This window comes from Carcharhinus amblyrhynchos, chromosome 9 (genome assembly GCF_965287045.1).
Source record: "Carcharhinus amblyrhynchos chromosome 9, sCarAmb.v2.hapA, whole genome shotgun sequence".
Classification (NCBI taxonomy): Eukaryota; Metazoa; Chordata; class Chondrichthyes; order Carcharhiniformes; family Carcharhinidae; genus Carcharhinus; species Carcharhinus amblyrhynchos.
This window is the reverse complement of record NC_137332.1, coordinates 16,050,256-16,069,236: the sequence shown is the minus strand read 5'-3', so window position 1 is coordinate 16,069,236 and position 18,981 is coordinate 16,050,256. Positions and strand designations below refer to the sequence as shown.

The following is an 18,981-nucleotide window of genomic DNA, read 5'->3' as shown; positions in this document are numbered from 1 at the left end:
GTTGTCCTTGCCACTGAAGATAAGCATGCAGGCGCAGCAGGTGGTAAAGAAGGCAAAAGATTTCGAGTACAGGAGCAGAAATGTGTTATTACAATTATACAGGGCCTTGGTGAGGCCACACTTAGAATATTGTAAGCAGTTTTGGTCTCCTTTTCTGAGGAAGGATGTTTTTGCTCTCGAGGGAGTACAGCATAGGTTTATCAGGCTGATTCCGGGGCTGGTGGGACCGATGTATGAAGAGAAATTGACTAGGTTAGGATTGTTTTCACTGAGTTTGGACAAATGAGGGGGGGGGATCTCATAGAAACTTATAAAATTCTAACAGGACTAGACAGGGTAGATGCAGGGTGGATGTTCCCAATGGTGGGGGAGTCCAGAACCAGGGGTCAGTCTGAGAATTCAGGGTAGACCACTTAGGACGGAGGTGAGGGGACATTTCATCACCCAAAGAGTGGTGAGCCTATGGAATTCATTGCCACAGGAAGTAGTTGATGCCAAAACATTGAATGTATTCAACAGGCAGGTGGATATAGCACTTGGGGCAAACGGGATCAAAGGTTATGAGGAAAAAGCACGACTGGGCTATTGAGTTGGATGATAGTGATGAATGGCGGAGCATGCTTGAAGGGCCAAAAGGCCTCCTCCAGCTCCTATCTTCTGTTTCTACGGTTTATCCCATTCCTTCTTCTTAACTATAATATCTGCACCATCCCCCTTTTGTGAAGACAGATAAAAAGTATTCATTGAGAATTATGCCATACATCTGCTTCCACATGCAATTTACCTTTGTCTCCAATCAACTTTTCTCTTTCCTTAGTTTTCCCTCATATTCTTTATGTATTTACAAAACTCACAAGTATCACTACTGCCGGCATTGTGAACAACATATTTTTTGAAAAAGAACTTGTATCCAACACATAACTCCTAGAATTGGACTTCCATTGTCCAGTAAACAAGCAAGTTTTTAATTTTTTGAATTTTTAAGGGTCTGTACACCACATGATCCCTGACCAAGATCATGTTTGTTTATTTATTTATTTGTGTCACAAGTAGGCTTACATTAAGTTGACAATTATGCAACTAAGTTACTGTGAAAATCCCCTAGTCGCCACAATCTGGCACCTGTTCGGGTACACTGAGGGAAAATTTAGTATGGTCAACGCACCTAACCGACACATCTCTCGGACTATGGGGGGGAGCTGCAGCACCAAGAGGAAACCTACGCAGACACAGGGAGAACGTGCAGACTCCACATAGACAGTGAGCCAAGCTGGGAATTGAACCCACGTCTCTGGCACTGTGAGGCAGCAGCGCTAACCACTGTGCCACCGTGCTGCCCTAAGGTTAAAGAAATTAAAGGCATATTGGGTAAGACGTTTGTTCAACCAAGTCTTGCTGCAAATTTTCGTGGAGAATAGAGTTATGAGAGCACGCTTACATTGAACGACACAGAAAAGAACTAAGGATTTGCAACTTTCCCCTATGACGTATAGCTAATAACAAACAAGTGTCTTTGCTGTAAAATAGATGTTGGGGTTAATACCAGATGAGGACAAGGTCATGTTTGGCTACAATACCCATGATTAAATAATCCTATGATGCTTCATGTTAGCACTATAGAACTGCATCACAAGAATGATCCTGTTCTTTGAACAAATGTGAGGCAACGAGAGTAAAGCAGGTATAATCTAGCAATTAATCGTGACTGAAAAATATATATTGTAAAACTACCTATTAAAGAAGTACTTTGTGTTTGTGCATTTCCCTCCCTGACCACATTTTCCCCAAGTACATTCTTTCTTCTAAATTCCTACTGTTGAGATCAAGACTCATTCTTCTTTTCCAGCGCCTCAAACAGTTACCTCTCAACTTCCTTATTCATGTCATTGTCCATTTTCTTGGCAAGTATTTTGATTTACTAATCACAGTCTCCTAATTTACCCAGTATCAGTTATTTTAATCTCTGAGCAAAAATAAAGTTACAATACTTACACTGAAAGAAGCACAACTGCAATTAAGGTCCATTCTGGAGTTTTGTGAATGATATTTGTGTTAGTTAGCCTGAAAAACATAATTGGAGAGAATAAGTCATCAGCTAGAAGAGGTGGAGTTCAAAGGCATCTCACACTCATTTTTTTTAGCTTCCATTATCCAGTAAACACTTAAGTTTTTAATTTTTTGAATTTTTAAGAGCCTGTACACCACATGATCCCTGACCAAGACTAAGCATGGACACATGGTTGTAGCCAGGTTAACACTCACTGCCTACATTGTCCTCTAACTGCCTACAGGTGCATGAGGGCATCTTAGGGTGGTTAATAAGATGTTTATCTCTACCACCTTAAGATTTGGAACATTGCAGCAATAAAGTAACATCCTACCATTTGATAGCTTAGTGTAATGTTTTGCCAAAACGCTGCAAAGTGTCATCTCATCAACACTACTCCTTATTTCTAAAAAAAAGTAATGAATACTACCAGGAACCACAAACCTGAACAAGAGCTGAGCAAACTAGTATCATATTTCATTTCATTAATATCAAAAATACCACATAGGAAGCAAAATTACATTATAACCAAAAATAAGAATCCTATTATAGTTTCTTTATCCATTAAAAAGAAGCTTGTTCTGTATTCAAATATTACCCTAATTCCATTCAGCAATCCTCTGCACCCAACACAAAATTAAAAGTTAATTAGAATCACTCGAACGATATAAAACCAAGTTCTGCTAAAGGATGAACCTTTGAGTAAGTATTTTCCCTTCTGCAGAAGCTAGGCTCAAATCATAAGCTTTCGGATTATGAAATCTGACATTACTGCATTGGATTGCTACTATTAGAATAACTAATAAGTAGCTTACTCTTAAAATGTCAAATTACTGTCTGAGAATCTTATTGCTTCATTATAATACTAACTTCTACATCCAAAAGATCATTCACAATTTTTACTTGAGAACTAGGTACATTATCCTTTGAAGAATTTCATAATGTACACACTCATGCTGCTTTGCCCTTCCCAGACCTAAATAGTCACATTCTCCAACCTCAGAAGCAACCACAAGAATCCTGGAATCTGGTTTGTAAATACATTAAAACATTTAAATCTTCCTGATGTCATAGCTGAATTCCAAGCTACTTGACTTTTGGGTATTAGTTTTTAAGGTTCAAGGTCCTCCTAAAAAAAGGTGCCACTATGCACAACCCCTACAATATTTTCCTCGTCAGCCTTTGGCTCTGAGCAGATCTATTCCCATATCCAAGCAGTGATTCAAAAGCTGCTCGATAGCCCTTGACAGATAAAATCCCTCTAGCCCTCTCCCACCAGGATTCAGCTGCTGCTGACCTTCTGCCCTTGCCCAAAAGACCTCAATCTACTCAGCACCTGACCAGATTCTTTCCCCACAAACAAGTTGGCTTATAGTTTAAAAAGAATATAACGTCAAGACAGGTGGGAAAGGGAGAGGAAATAGTGTACTTAGAGAGGGAATTTATTCCCTGTTAATTTTTCTTCTGCATTCTCTTTAGGTGGACCACAGCATTCTTGTTTTGTAGCTGTCCAGATTTCAGGGACAATTACTACTTTTTCTGAAGTGCTTCAGATGGATTAAGCTCTGATACTGAGATTGTAGATGCTACGAATAGGTGCTGAAATGCAAACTACACTTACTATCATCACTCTTATTACAGCTGTAAAATGAATCACTGGCAAGCAAAATATCTCTCTAAACTGCATTAATTTAGCTTAACTCCAATTTCAGAAATTAATTGCTTACTGACAGTATAACATTTAAATTTCCCATACAGCACATTATATGTCTCATCAGATTACCAAATCATGGATAGCTCTCACACCAACTAACAAACTTGACTACTGCGATTGAAGGGAGAATGAATTTCATCCAATGGACAATGAATAAAGTCTCTTATTCTTTAACAATTTAATAAATCAGCGTAGAAAGTAAAGACCTTAAATTCAATTAAAAAACTGATTGAGGCTTAAAAGAACGTCAAAAACATTAACAGTGAACTGATCCAAATGCCATATTAAGTTATAGCCTCCCACACAAATATTTTCTTTTAAAAAAACCCCACAAATTAAAGGGAGTAGCTTATTCAGTTTGGTGTCTCTGATTACATTGGATGTGTGGATGCAAAAAACCATCATGGAATCATGAATTATTCTAGAGTAAATGACCGGTGGATTATAAAGCAAAAAAACACAGTTAACAGAAAATAATTTAGGAGATGCAAGCGGCAAGAAGTCAATAATGTTCTAGACAAAAAATGTCAATTTTTTGCATTATTGGTATGGGTTTTATCATCATGCTAACTTTCACCTTCAAAGCATGATTCGTAATTTCATTCATGATCAATCTGGTGCAAGGGCACTGCGCCTTTAAGAATTTAACAACATACAGATGTAGGTGACGCCTCCCTTCATATATGTAACTGGTCATATGTCATGACCTAACAACAATGAGAATCCAAGAATACCAAATGCAGAATGTTAATTGAAACTTTAAATCTTCCTGGTTTGGGTAACACTTGAATTTCACGCTACTTCCATGACATTTGGGTGTTTTTGATGGAAATTTCAAATCAAAACAAGTATTTGGTTCTCAGCCCAGTCTGAGGCTCCACTGGTAACCTTAAGCCAGATGGATGATGGAATCATCTTGACAAGACTGCTCAAATGTAACATCCTAGCTAATCTGCCACGAGATACAGTGGAAAAGACAGCTTAAATTCAACTGGGGTAATTATGCAAAATACTAGTCAAAGAATCTTTATTCTTGTACGCTACAAGGATCTTTTGTTGGTCAGTTTCAGGGAGCCTCATAACAAAAGGATGTAGATACACACCTAAATTAATTGAATCTCTCTCCATATGGATTGGCAGCAACCTAACACCCAATACATCACTATCAAGAAGCAGTGTTCAAATCAAGCAGTGTGAGGGAGTTGGTGACTTGCTCAAGTACATTCTTTTGGTCTCTTGGTGCATTATCACCAGGCTGCTCAATGATTATGCAGTCAAGCTTCTCCAAACAAAAACCTTTTGCTCAATCACCAGTCCCAAAGAAACCACATTCCACAGTGTAATCATCTTATTGTGACTATATTAAAAGGAGGGCTGAAAGCACACAACCTATAGGTGTGGCACATTTATGTACGCAGGAGCAGACAAAGGCCAATCACTTTTAAAGCAAGCTGCACCCCAGGGCCAGGTCCTCAGATGAACAAAGCTTTCAATTCAGGGACAAGCACAGAATCATGAGCAAAAGTGGTCCATTAATTCTAGTTTTCAGCTGTGGTTAGCAATGAAAGTATTAAAGTTGTCACCTGAAGAAAAGGCCAACATTAATGTAGAAAAAGTGAAGGCAATCATGAGACAAGCATTATTATGTGCTTATTGAGATGATAATCACCCTGGTGGCTTATATTAAAAATACCATCACAAAATTCCATTACCTTTCACTTCAAGTGTCTTGTTAAAATGCTTGTGCAACATGGCGGGGGAGGGGGGGGGGCGGCGGCAGAACCTCAATAATCTAAATAAAAGCTCTGAAGAAGTCAAACAGATTCAAAACGTTAACTCGGTTTCTCTTCACAGATGCTGCCAGACCTGTTGAGTCTTCCCTGCATTTCTATTTTTAATCGCATTAATCTAAACTTGCTTCCATCAGTTAGTTTTCCATAAATGTTTTGAAATTCATGACGTGAAGTTTGCTAATCTTCAGCAAAATGACAACACATTCTAAGAATGACACAGCAGCTCATCGTGTCTCATTCCAGCCACTCCCACAAATATCCAATTAGCCCTACTCCCCTGCTTGTCTCAGAGCACTATCTTTTTTGCCTTCAAGTATTTTCCAATTCCCTTTTGAAAGTTTTGTAGAATTTGCTTGTGCACTAGATTTAATTTTAGCAGGTCTTTCATTGTCATGCTCTTGGCAAATCGGGTGATATTTGTAGGGTCTGTTGCACATTACGTGGTAGAAGGCTGATCTTTTTGGTAAGACTGGCTGAAGAAGTCTAGTCATTAAGCAATAGTCCAGGTGATCCAGGGCATGATTGTTTTTCGCTTCAGGATCACTTCTAGACTGCAGCTGAGAAACAATTGTAAGACTGTTTCATATTTGCAACAAGTGATATGTCTGCATGCATTTGGACACACCATTTTTAACATGGCAAAACTACCAATGATATTCTTCATGTTAAGGCAGTAATAGTCTTAAGGATCACATTATATCAAATAATGCAAAATATTCCTGATTTAAAGTTGCAATTATGATCCAGAAAAATCACAACTTTAAGTAAATGAGTTTAAATGAATCATAGGTTGCCACTGGAATCAATATTAATGCCTTAAATTTTAAAGGTTCCTTCAGACATTTCCTGCTGAGAAAAAACACTGCACGTTGGAATATGGCACAGTGGTTAGCACTGCTGCCTAACAGCTCCAGGGACTCAGGTTCGATTATTTGCTTGTGTGACTGTGCGGAGTCTGCATGTTCTCCCCGTGTCTGCATAACTTTCCTCTGGGTGCTCCTGTTTCCTCCCACAGTCCGAAAGACGTGCCGGCTAGGTGCATTAGTCATGCTAAGTTCTCCCTCAGTGTACCTGAACAGGCACCAGAGTGTGGCAACTATTGGATTTTCACAGTAACTTCATTGCAGTGTTAACGTAAGCCAACTTGTGACACTAACAAACTTAAAATACATTTGCAAATACATTTGTACATTCCTAGCAATAAAAACTTGCAAAATAAAGTACATCACTGAATATAGTACATAAAACAATGTAAATTGTGTTTAAAAATTATTCCTTCCTTCAGGACAATAAAATCAACCAGCTTCCATCTAGTGGCAGACACTGGCCAATGCAGGTGGCAGCTAAAATCTCAGGACTATCTGCACTGACCATTTTCTGCCACTAGATGGAGGCCAGGACATAATTGAGTTCAAAACAGGAGCCAGGGCCAGAAGAGAAGTGGCTGACTAACAGATCTCAGAGATTAAGGCCACAAGTCAGAAACTGGCAAAGGCAAGAACGGAAGCACTCTGGGAAAGGTTATGTGATCAATGGATCAGCACTAAGCCCTGCAGTTCGACCACATTCAGTCGTGAATAGTGCTGGACAAACAACGCCACCTCCACTACTATCCTCAACGCCAGTGCCTCGCAACACTGTGTCCTCAGCCTCTTACTATACTCCTTACACACTCATGATCGTGACACCAAACTCCTGCTCTGACCCTATTTTCAAGTTTGCTGATGACACCACCATAGTGGGATGCATTGCAAGCAATGACAAGACAGAGTACAGGAAAGAGATAGAGAATCTGGTGAAATGGTGCGACGACAATAATCTCTCCCACAATGTCAGTAAGATGAGGGATATAGTCACCGACTTCAGCAACCATAATAGAGGACATGCGCCTGTCTATATCAACAGAGGTGAAGTGGAAATGGTTGAAAGCTTCAAGTTTCTAGGTGTCCAGATCACCAACAACCTGTCCTGGTCCCTCTGCACCGACACTAGTTAAGAAAGCCCACCAATGCCTCTACTTTCTCAAGAGACTAAAGAAATTTGGCATGTAAGCTATGACTCTCCCCAACTTCTCCAGATGCACCATAGAAAGCATCCTATCTGGATGTATCATAGCTTACTATGGCTCCTGCTCCGACCAAGGCCGCAAGAAACTACAAAGCGTTGTGAATATAGCTCAATCCATCGTGCAAACTAGCCTCCCATCCACTGACTCTGTCTACACTTGCTACTGCCTCAGAAAAACAGTCAGCATAATTAAGGACCCCACACAACCCAGACATTTTTCTTCCACCTTCTTCCGTCGGGGAAAAGAAACAAAAGTCTGAGGTCATGTACCAATTGACTCAAGAACAGCTTCTCCTCTGCTGCCATCAGACTTTAGAATAGACCCACCTTATGTTAAGTTGATCTTTCTCTACACCCTAGCTATGACTGTAACATTACATTCTGCACCCTCTGCTTTCCTTCTCTACTCACTGAATGGTCTGCTTTGTATACTGTGCAAGAACCAATACTTTTCACTGTATCCCAATCCACACTGATAATAAATAAAATCAAAATTGAACAATTCACTGGAGGTGGTGACTCCACAAATATCCCCATTCTCAATGACAGATGAGATGAGCCCAGCACATTTGTGCAAAAGATTAGGCGGAAGCATTAGCAACAATTTTCAGCCAGAAGTGCTGAGTGGATGATCTATACTAGCCTCCTCCAGTGGTCTCCAGCATCACAAATGTCAGTCTTCAGCCAATTCGATTCTGCACGACATCAAGAAAATGCTGAAGGCACTGGATACTGCAACAGCTTTGGCCCCTGACAATATTCTGGCAGTAGCCCTGAAGACTAAGCCCTTAGCCAAGCTATTCCAGTACAGCTACAACACTGGCACCTGCTCGGCAAGGTGAAAAATTACCCAGGTAAGTCCCGAGCACAAGAAATAAGACAACTTCAACCCAGCCAAATATCACCCTATCAATCTACTCTCAATCATAAGCAAAGTTATGGAAGGGATCATCAACAGCGCTATCACATACTCAGCAGTAACCAGGTCACGGACCCTCAGTTTGGGTTTTGCCAGGGTCACTCAGCTCCTGCCTCTTTAGAGCCTTGGTTTAAACATAGATAAAAGAGCTGAATGCCAGCGGTGAGATGAATAGGATTACAACAGGCACAATGGACAAATTAATCTGCTTCATAGAATCACACGATCCCTGTGGCGCAGGAGGCGGCCATTTGGCCCATCAAGTCTGCACTGACCACAATCCCACCCAGGCCCGATTCCCGTAGCCCCACACGTTCACCCTGCTAATCCCCCTGATACTAGCGTCAATTTAGCAATCAACCTAACCCTCACATCCTACTCTGCAATTATTTCAATTATCTTGCATGTTAACTTACATCACTCACCAGCATCAATTAACCTTTAAAGTATTAGACCTGAAAACTTGAATTTTGTAAGCAGCACATTAATTTTATTTTTACAAATAAACTAAGGGAGTTTGGGAAGATTTTGACAACACTGATTGCACAGATATTTAAACACTGTTCCAATGTTGATGATGTACTTAATCGTCATGTAATTTACATCAAACTCTTGAATACAATTTCTATTGTGACTTCCTTATCATAGTCTAATTTTCAAAATCCACTTTAAATTAAATTCAGCCTGATGGCCATTCACTAACCCCCAGCTCTTGATCTCTGCTAACTCTGGAGAATAACTCAACATTTCAGTATTTCTTAACAACTGCTAGCAGACACCTGGAGATTTTCTTGATAAAGATTTGTTGCTGTACAGGGGTCTCCAGAGTATCTCCAGTCCATTTCTCAGCTGCACTGACTGAAAACTGTTAACTGAAAACAGTTGGATTGTGTGCGCTTCTTTCCAAAGCAGTGAAGAAGAAAATTGGTGAAACCATCTGGTGAGTTTTTATTTTGTTTAAATAAGCCCATTAAAGCCGTGGAAATTATTTTCTACCAAAAGGATAAGAGAGTATTTCCTGGAGAGAAACAGTTGTCGCTGTTAATTACCTTAATTTTTAAACAGTATTTGGCTGAACAGTGGTTCAAAAGGCTACATTGTTCTAAAAAAAAGTATTTCATAAAAATAAATTTACACTAAAAATGAACCCATGCTGATTTCCTCAAATAAATTGGCCAACCACACTGGAAGATCGTGAACTGTTAATTTACTCATGGATATAATTAGAAACTTAACTGGGTGAGTCACAAATACACTGGCTACAAATGGTCAGAGACTGTGTATTCTGCAGCAAGTAACTCACCTCCTGAACCCCCAAAGCTACAAGTGAGGCATTTGTTAGATTAACACCCCATTCTCCACTTCAAATATTCACTTTCCACCACTGGCTGCAGTTGTGCATGAAGTTAAAGTTTATTTATTAGTCACAAGGCTTACATTAATCCATGGCAATAAAGTTACTGTGAAATTCCCCGAGCCGCCACATTCCAGCGCCTATTCGGGTCAATGCACCTAACCAACACGTCTTTCAGAATGTGGGAGGAAACCGGACCACCTGGAGGAAACCCATGCAGACATGGGGAGAATGTGCAGACTCCGCACAGAATGACCCAAGCTGGGAATCAAACCCAGGTGCCTGGCGCTGTGAGGCAGTAATGTGAACCACTGTACTGCCTAATCACTATAAAATGCACTGCAGCAACTCACCAAGGTTTCTTTGACAACATCTTCCAAACCCATGATCCTCTACTACCAAAAAGGGCAAAGGCAAAGCCACACAAAGGCCTGGAGGCTAACCTCCACACATCATTTTGACATAGAGATATACTGCCATTGGGGTAAAATCTTTGAACTTTCTACCCAAGAGCACCCAGATATACAAAACCCCACTGATGGTTGCAGTCCAAGATGGCGGCTCACCTCCACCTTCTCAAGAGTAATTAATGCTGGCCTTGCCAGCAATGCTTGCTTACCATGAAAGAATAATAAAAAATGTAGGTTTGATGTTGTTGAAAAAAGTGAATTGTTAACGTGCTCTTGTTAACTGTATATAACCAAGGAATCGACATTATTAAACTAAAAAAAGTACACAACTGATTGACATGGCTGCCTAAAATTAAATCTAGTCAATTCATTGAACTTTCTTGGACTACAAACTCTCTCTCCTCCCTGAGAGGGCATTGTCAATCATGTGTTGGTCTATGGTTTGGCAAGTATTGCAGTAGTTTGTTGTTGCCGCCTTCTGCAGGTACAGACACTCCCCTCCTCTTACCGCCTGACACAAAATATTAGAAGGACTTGCTGGTTGGTAATCAATCTGTTTGACTACCTTATGAATGCACCAGGCTATCAAATCTCAGAGTGCGAATTGAACCTTGAGCTTCTGGCTCCAATGTAGGTACATTACCAGTGTGCCACTAAACACCCATAGTACAAACCATGCTCTCAGTTTTCATGTTCCAGAAGAAAATGACTGGGTATCGATAAATTATTTTTCACACAATCAACACTTGAAGAGACTCAACACTGTTTTGTGAAAGGCAAATCATGCTTGATTAATTTGTTGGAATTTTTTGAGAAAGTAACAATGTGGATAAAGGGGAACCTGTGGATGTGCTGCATTTAGATTTTCAGCAGGCATTTGACAAAGTGCCACATCCAAGGTTACTACATAAAAGAACTGACAGTGGAGGGGCTAACATATAAGCATGGATAGAGATTAATTAGCCAACAGAAAACAGACAAAGAACAGCACAGCACAGGAATACGCCCTTCGGCCCTTCAAACACTGGGCATAAATGGGACTTTTCTAGGTTGGTAAGACGTGACGAGTGGAGTGCCACAAGGATCAGTGCTGACACCTCAAATATTTACAATTTGTATTGTATTACAATATGTACAATTTGTACAACTTGCCATTTTAAACACACAATCCTGCTGCCATGCCCAGCTGTCTGTCCTTGGCGTGCTGCAATGTTCCAGTGAAGCGCAACACAAACTGGAGGAACAGCATCTCACCTTTACAGCTTTCTGCTCTCAACATCGAATTTAACAACTTCAGATGACTGACTCTACCCCACCTCGACCTCCTTGTTTTTATTTCTTTTCATTTGTAACTATTCTCTACCTTTATTTTTCTTCTCCCCCCTAGTCTTTCCTCCTATCCTTACTTTTTCTCCCCTTTTGCTCCCACTTTCTCTCAATTTTATCTCTCTCCTAACCATCTCTCACCCCTCCCCCTACATCTTCAACTGTCACAGCTTACCCTCTGATTACAGCTTCTCTGCTTTTTAGCTTTGACAAAGTGCCACCTGGACTCAAAACATCAGCTCTTTTCTCTCCTTACAGATGCTGCCAGACCTGTTAAAATTTTCCAGCATTTTCTCTTTTGGTTACAGATTCCAGCACCCGCAATAACTTGCTTTTATTTTTTACAATTTGTATCAATGACTTGGATTAAGGAGCCAAATGTATGGTTGCTAAATTGCTAATGACACAACGATAGGTAGGGTGGAGGCAGGGTCATCAAATATTTTTAAGGCAGAGGGAAATAAATTCTTGACTAACAAGGGAGTGAAAGAGTCTCGGGGACAGGCGAAACGTGGAGTTGAGACCACAATCAGATCAACCAGGGTCATACTGAATGGTGCAGCAGGCTCAATGGGCCGATTGCCCCACTCCTGCTCCTAATCCGTATGAAATTGACTTGCTGGAAGAGTGACAGAGGCAAACATCGATACGTTTCAGAAACAATTTAGATGTCACAATGAGGGAGAGGGTTGATCCCCAAGTGCTTCGCGTTGGAAGAACTAATACGGGGTCAAATGATTTCTATGTCTTGGACATAGAAATACACAAAAACACAGTGACACATGCAAATGCAATTAGTGCATTTGTTGCTACATTTTATAAGTTCTCATAATTAAGCCAAAACATCTTAGTCAATAGTGTGCCCAATGAAATGCACTGAATAATTTTATTTTAACAGACATGGTAAGTTTCTATTTTGGAGATAGAAATTATTTCTTAGTGGTAATTACTATAATTACTTCTAATTCTTACAGCTTGCAATCCTCCAAGAAACGTCCAAGATTAATTCCTTCAACAACAATGCAACCAAATAGCATCTTCAGTGTAAGAACAAAAAACTCAAAGTGCTTCATAGAAACATAATCAGACAAAAATAGACAGCCATAAAGATTATTAGATTTGTGACCAAAAACTTGGTTTGAGCTTGGGGTTCTAAGCTGCATTTAAAAGTTGAAAAAGGTAAGGAGACAGAAGATCATGGGAAAGAAATATAGTTTATTTGGCTGCAGGAATTGTCACCAATGATGGGACAAAGGGCTAGGGAAATGCAAAGGGAAAAAAAAACTGAAGAAATGCAGGAATAATTCAGAACAGAGAAGGTTACAGACGTAGGGAAAGAAGTGAAGATATGATGGGATTCAAATTGAGAATAAACATTTCAAATTCAAGACATTAGGCAACCAGGAGATGGGAGCTGAGATATGACAACAATAGCACCAACATTTCACAGCTCACGTTTACAAACAGTGGAGGATTGAAGCCTGGCTAGGAGGATGCTGGCAGTAGAGTCCAGAGAGGACAAATGCGTAGATAGCATTTTGAAGCAGGTGTGCAAGACAGGGATGGAGATGGGCAACACAAGGAGGTGGAATTAGGCAACCATTGTGAAGAAGAGGGCTTGGGGTAGGAAACAACTTGATGTCAAATAGAGCACTGAGATTGCAAACCATATGGTTTGAGGCAATGGCTCTGGGAACGTGGGGGATGGAATTAATAAGAATAAGGAGTCTGCGGTAGGAGCCTGAGACAACTGCTTTGGTCTTAGTCTTAGTGATATAAAAGCCCATAAACTAGTTTAATTGTTTTTAGAGGGACAAATCCAAGGAGAAACTAGTAGTGAAGATGAGGGCCTTCCACATCTTTGGAATTGTGACTGCTTTTGACAGAGGCGAGCAAGGCCCACGCTTTTTGTGATCGAGTCAGATCTGACAATGGTTGGCAAGACAGAACGCATACATCAGACACACACAAAAACAATTTGCAAGTTGAATCACTCACCTGAATGTTTTTACAAGACTACTTAGATCAGAAGATATATCAGACATCCCAAGTTGAAAAGGGCCCAGTAATTCAGGTAAACTAGGAATTAAAAATACATTAAGCTTTTAGAATATATTAACCATTTTCTTTGGATGATCCAGATTAATGCAACTGATTTTACTACAATGCATGATGGTAACACTCAGCATCTGTGGAGAGAGAAACAGAATGAATCACCGAAATTCTACCGCCTCGCCTGCCACAGAATCAGAGCAGGTGAGGTACGAACAACAGAAACGTCCGACCACGAGCGGGTAGTTTTGGTCTCGCTCAAGCGAGGCCATAAAACCCCCCTGCAAATGTTTCAAGTCCAATCAATGTAACTCATCTTTGGGACGGAAGACGTTATCTCTACTTTGGGAATGATAACCACAATCGTGTTTGTGCATAGTTTTACTTCAAAAGTTGCATCTAATTTTAACCTGGCAGGGAATGCTGCCTGTCCAAAGAAACCAAACTGCGGTGGTAGAATCTAAAATTCACAATTTTCAATCATTTTCTGACTGTGGTAGAATGCAGGCAACTAAAACAGAAAACAAAACACTTTGAATGCTAAAATTTGCTTTCTTATCTTTAGCGATGTGGTAACCTGATCATCTTGAGAAAGCACAAAGCAATGGACCCTGAATTTGTAGGAAGCAACAGTAAAGAGAGCACAAGCAGCTTGCCATTAGGTTACTATGCATAGACTGAATGAGAAGAGAGCAAGACCACCTGGACAATTTGTTAGGATTGCTAGGATTTAGAAGATAATATTGTTTAAAACTGTCTCCTTTAATTCACGATCATTTTTAAAAATTAATTCTTGGGATGTGGGCATCAGTGACTAAGGCATTTATTGCCCATCTCCAGTTGTCCTTCAGAAGGTGGTGGTGGGCTACCTTCTTCAACCACTGCAGTCCACATGTTAAAAATAAACAAGCTCAAAAGGTTGTGGAAACATGAAAACATGAATCACATTGAACGTAACTTGCCTGGAAAAGATGCTTAAAATATTAATGATCTTTCACATCTTTATATGAACTTCTGCCTTATCATACTGAAAAAACAGCATCAACAAGAAGCAATTCCAGGCTTTTGCACCTTTATACACAGGAAAGCCATGAATTTCAGAAGAGTGTTCAGACAAAAAGAACATAAGATGTTCTTATGAAAGAAAATTTGCAGGTTAGGATCTGTTATAGGAAAGATCTAAGATTTAATGTAAACTTTTTATTAAGTGACACATTTATGCATATTATTCATTTTAGTGCATATAAAAAGTTCAATATTGTATGATGTGCCTGTGAAAACACCAGTCAAGTGATGCAATAGAATCTTGAAAATTTATATGTAGAGATTCAAATAGAAAACTCAAGTGACAAGTATTAAATGTTATTCACTGATGTATTTTCATTCACATCCAGCCTGTGTTTCCCCCCCCAAAAAGTAACTTTCCGAAAAATACGAGATTAGAATGTTAACTTGCAAATAACTATTTTATGTTAATGTAGCTAATAAGAAGAGGAATCTAGGTGGATATTAATAAACATCTACCAATAATATTGTACTTACATTTTTTTAAGCCTGTCCAACACAATCCGTTTGCGGATCTGATGCTGTGCGGCAAAATCCAACAATGGAAGAACTGGATCCTTCTCTTCATTTCCCTAGATTCCAAATAAAAATATCACTTAGTCTATTTTAGTGTTGAATTAATTTAGTCAAAGTTCCGACAAATCAGTTGACCCCACGCACCCCGGACATTCTCTCTTCCGCCTTCTTCCGTCGGGAAAAAGATACAAAAGTCTGAGGTCACGTACCAACCAACTCAAAAACAGCTTCTTCCCTACTGCTGTCAGACTTTTGAATGGACTTACCTTGCATTAAGTTGATCTTTCTCTACACCCTAGCTATGACTGTATCATTACATTCTCCACTCTCTCGTTTCCTTCTCTATGAATGGTATGCTCTGTCTGTATAGAGCGCAAGAAACAATACTTTTCACTGTATGTTAATACATGTGACAATAACAAATCAAATCAACACACGCTCTTCCACTTTTGAAATCAGATTTCAAATCCAGTCTAGATAAATGGAATGACTTTTTAAAAAAACTTAAAGGCTCAATTATATGTTCAAACTTTTCTGCACTGCATAGCTATTCATAATTATACCAATGTTAGAGGAAGGTGTAACTCAAAATTAGGTTTGGATGTTCAGAAGAAAATGTGATCAAATGTGGGCTACTGGACCACAAATAGAAACAGTTGTCACAAATACCTACTGCACAATTCATGTTTTAGAATATAACTTTTAGCTTTGGGAATTAAAAGCTTTAACTGTAGATAAATTGGGGGATCTGTTTGAGAAACTAGTAAACACAACTCTATTATAAATGCAACTCAAATAAGCTGGAGTGAATTATGGTTAAAAGCTAACCTATGTTTATTTTCAGGATCAGAGTGTTAGAAATGTGAATACTGACAATGAATGACCCATTTCTGGGCCTCTTGGTAGAGACAGAGTGCGTCATGATCTCCACAGAAGTAACCAAAATCCTGAAATTCTTGGAAAGAGGGTTGCAAAACCTCATTAAAGACATAAATTGTGTCACAGAATCAGAGGGTTGTGGTGAAGGTAAAATAATTGCTTTGCATTTCTACTTGAGACCATCCAATTATTATTTAAAAGGCGAAAAGCTGCAGCGTGCTATGGTGCAGAGAGACCTGGGGGTCCTTGAGCACGAATCACAAAAGCCCAGTCTGCAGGTGCAGCAGGTGGAGAGGGTGGGAATGTGGAACTGAGCCACGACAGATCAGCCATGATCTTATTGAATGGCGGGGCAGGCTCGAAGGGCCAGATGGCCTACTCCTGCTCCTATTTCTTATGTTCTTATGATCAAGAAGGTGAATGGAATGTTGGCCGTTATAGCGAGGGGGATAGAATATAAAAGCAGGGAGGTCTTGCTGCAACCGGACAGGGTACTATAGGCCGGTTAGTTTAACGTCTGTGGTAGGTAAAATGTTAGAATCCGTCATTAAGGAGGAAATTGCGAGGCATTTTGAAGGGAATTGCTTGATAGGGCAGATGCAACACGGTTTCATTAAAGGGAAGTCGTGTCTGACAAATTTACTGGAGTTCTATGAGGATGTGTCTAGGGCAGTGGATAGAGGAGAGCCGGCGGATGTGGTCTTTCTGGATTTTCAGAAGGCGTTTGACAAGGTACCTCACAAGAGGTTATTGCAGAAGGTCAGGGGACATGGAGTTGGGGGTAGGGTGTTAGCGTGGATAGAGGATTGGTTGTCAAATAGGAGGCAGAGAGTGGGGGTCAATGGGTGCTATTCGGATTGGCGGTTGGTGACTAGTGGGGTGCCCCAGGGGTCGGTGCTGGGGCCTCAGCTATTTACCATTTATATAGATGATCTGGAGGAGGGAACCGAGTGTAGGGTGTCGAAATTTGCTGATGACACCAAGATTGGGGGAAAGGCAAATTGTGCGGAGGGTGTGGAGAGTCTGCAGAAGGATCTAGATAGGCTGGGCGAATGGGCCAGGAAATGGCAAATGGAATTTAATGTTGGCAAGTGTGAGGTGGTCCACTTTGGTAGGAATAATGGTAGGAAGGATTATTACTTAAGTGGCGAAAAACTGCAGCAGGCGACGGTGCAGAGGGACCTCGGGGTCCTTGTGCATGAGTCGCAAAAACCCAGCTTGCAGGTGCAGCAGGTGGTCAGGAAGGCGAATGGGATGCTGGCCTTCATAGCGAGGGGGATTGAATATAAAAGTAGGGAGGTCTTGCTGCAGCTGTATAGGGCATTGGTGAGGCCACAGCTGGAGTACTGTGTGCAGTTTTGGGCGCCGCACCTGCGCAAGGATATTTTGGCCTTGGAGGGAGTGCAGAGGAGGTTTACTAGGCTGATACCGGAGTTGAGGGGGTTGAGCTATGAGGAGAGGCTGAATAAACTAGGCTTGTACTCGTTAGAGTTTAGAAGAATGAGGGGAGATCTCATTGAGACGTATAAGATGATGAATGGGATGGATAGGATAGAGGTGGAGACACTCTTCCCGCTCAAAAAAGACAGTAGGACTAGGGGGCACAGCCTCAAGATAAAGGGGAGGCGGTTTAGAACAGAGTTGAGGAGGAACTTCTTCACTCAAAGGGTGGTGAATCTCTGGAATTCTCTGCCCGTTGAAGTGGTGGAGGCTGCCTCGCTAAATATTTTTAAGAAGCGGGTTGATGGGTTCTTGATAAGAGAGGGGATTATGGGGAGAGGGCGGGAAAGTGGAACTGAGCCATGACAGATCAGCCATGATCTTATTGAATGGCGGGGCAGGCTCGAAGGGCTAGATGGCCTACTCCTGCTCCTATTTCTTATGTTCTTATGTACTGCTGAGGCGGCAGCTGGAGTACTGTGTGCAGTTTTGGTCGCCGCACTTGCGGAAGGGTATATTGGCCTTGGAGGGAGTGCAGAGAAGATTCACTAGGCTGATACTGGAGATGAGGGGGTTAGCCTATGAAGACAGACTGAATAGACTGGGCCTGTGCTCGTTGGAGTTTAGTAGGATGAGGGGGGGATCTTATAGAGACATATAAGATAATGAAGGGGATAGATAGGGTAGAGGTAGAGAGAGTCTTCCCGCTTAGAAAGGATGGCAGGACTAGAGGGCACAGCATCAAGATAAGGGCAGGGGGGAGGTACGGTTTAGATTGGAGTTGAGGAGGAACTTCTTCACCCAAAGGGCGGTGAATCTCTGGAATTCTCTGCCCGTTGAACTGGTGGAGGCTACCTCGCTAAATGTATTTAAGTCACGGGTAGATAGGTTTTTGACAGACAAGGGAATTAAGGGTTATGGGGAGAAAGCGGGAAAGTGGAACTGATCCACTTCAGATCAGCCATGATCTTATTGAATGGCGGGGCAGGCTCGAGGGGCTAGATGGCCTACTCCTGCTCCTATTTCTTATGTTCAAAGCATGCCACATTGTCAGAAGCCCAACAGGTTTATTTGGAATCACGAACTTTAAGTGCTGCCCCTTCATCGGATGTCATTCCATTTGTCTAGACTTCTTACTATGCCCGCCCTAGTCCAATGCCAGCAGCTCCACATCATGGATGCCACATTGTCACATAGATGAGTTGCAAACATAAGAAATAGGAGCAGGAGTAGGCCATCTAGCCCCTCGAGCCTGCCCCGCCATTCAATAAGATCATGGCTGATCTGTCGTGTCTCAGTTCCACATTCCCGCCCTCTCCCCATAACCCTTAATCCCCTTGCCCATCAAAAACCTATCAACCCGCGTCTTAAATATATTTAGCGAGGCAGCCTCCACCAC

General features: G+C 41.0%; 1 protein-coding gene across 1 annotated transcript in view; it reads right to left on the bottom strand.

Annotated features, from left to right (window-relative positions):
• rpap2 (RNA polymerase II associated protein 2) overlaps positions 1-18,981 on the bottom strand; it is a 78,566-nt gene that overhangs the window by 42,541 nt on the left and 17,044 nt on the right. Inside the window, exons 8-10 of the mRNA XM_080195213.1 lie at positions 15,225-15,319; positions 13,629-13,709; positions 1,993-2,061 (exon numbers count right to left, since the gene is read on the bottom strand). Of these exons, the coding sequence (XP_080051339.1) occupies positions 1,993-2,061; positions 13,629-13,709; positions 15,225-15,319 (245 nt within the window). The remainder of the gene's footprint in view (positions 1-1,992; positions 2,062-13,628; positions 13,710-15,224; positions 15,320-18,981) is intronic.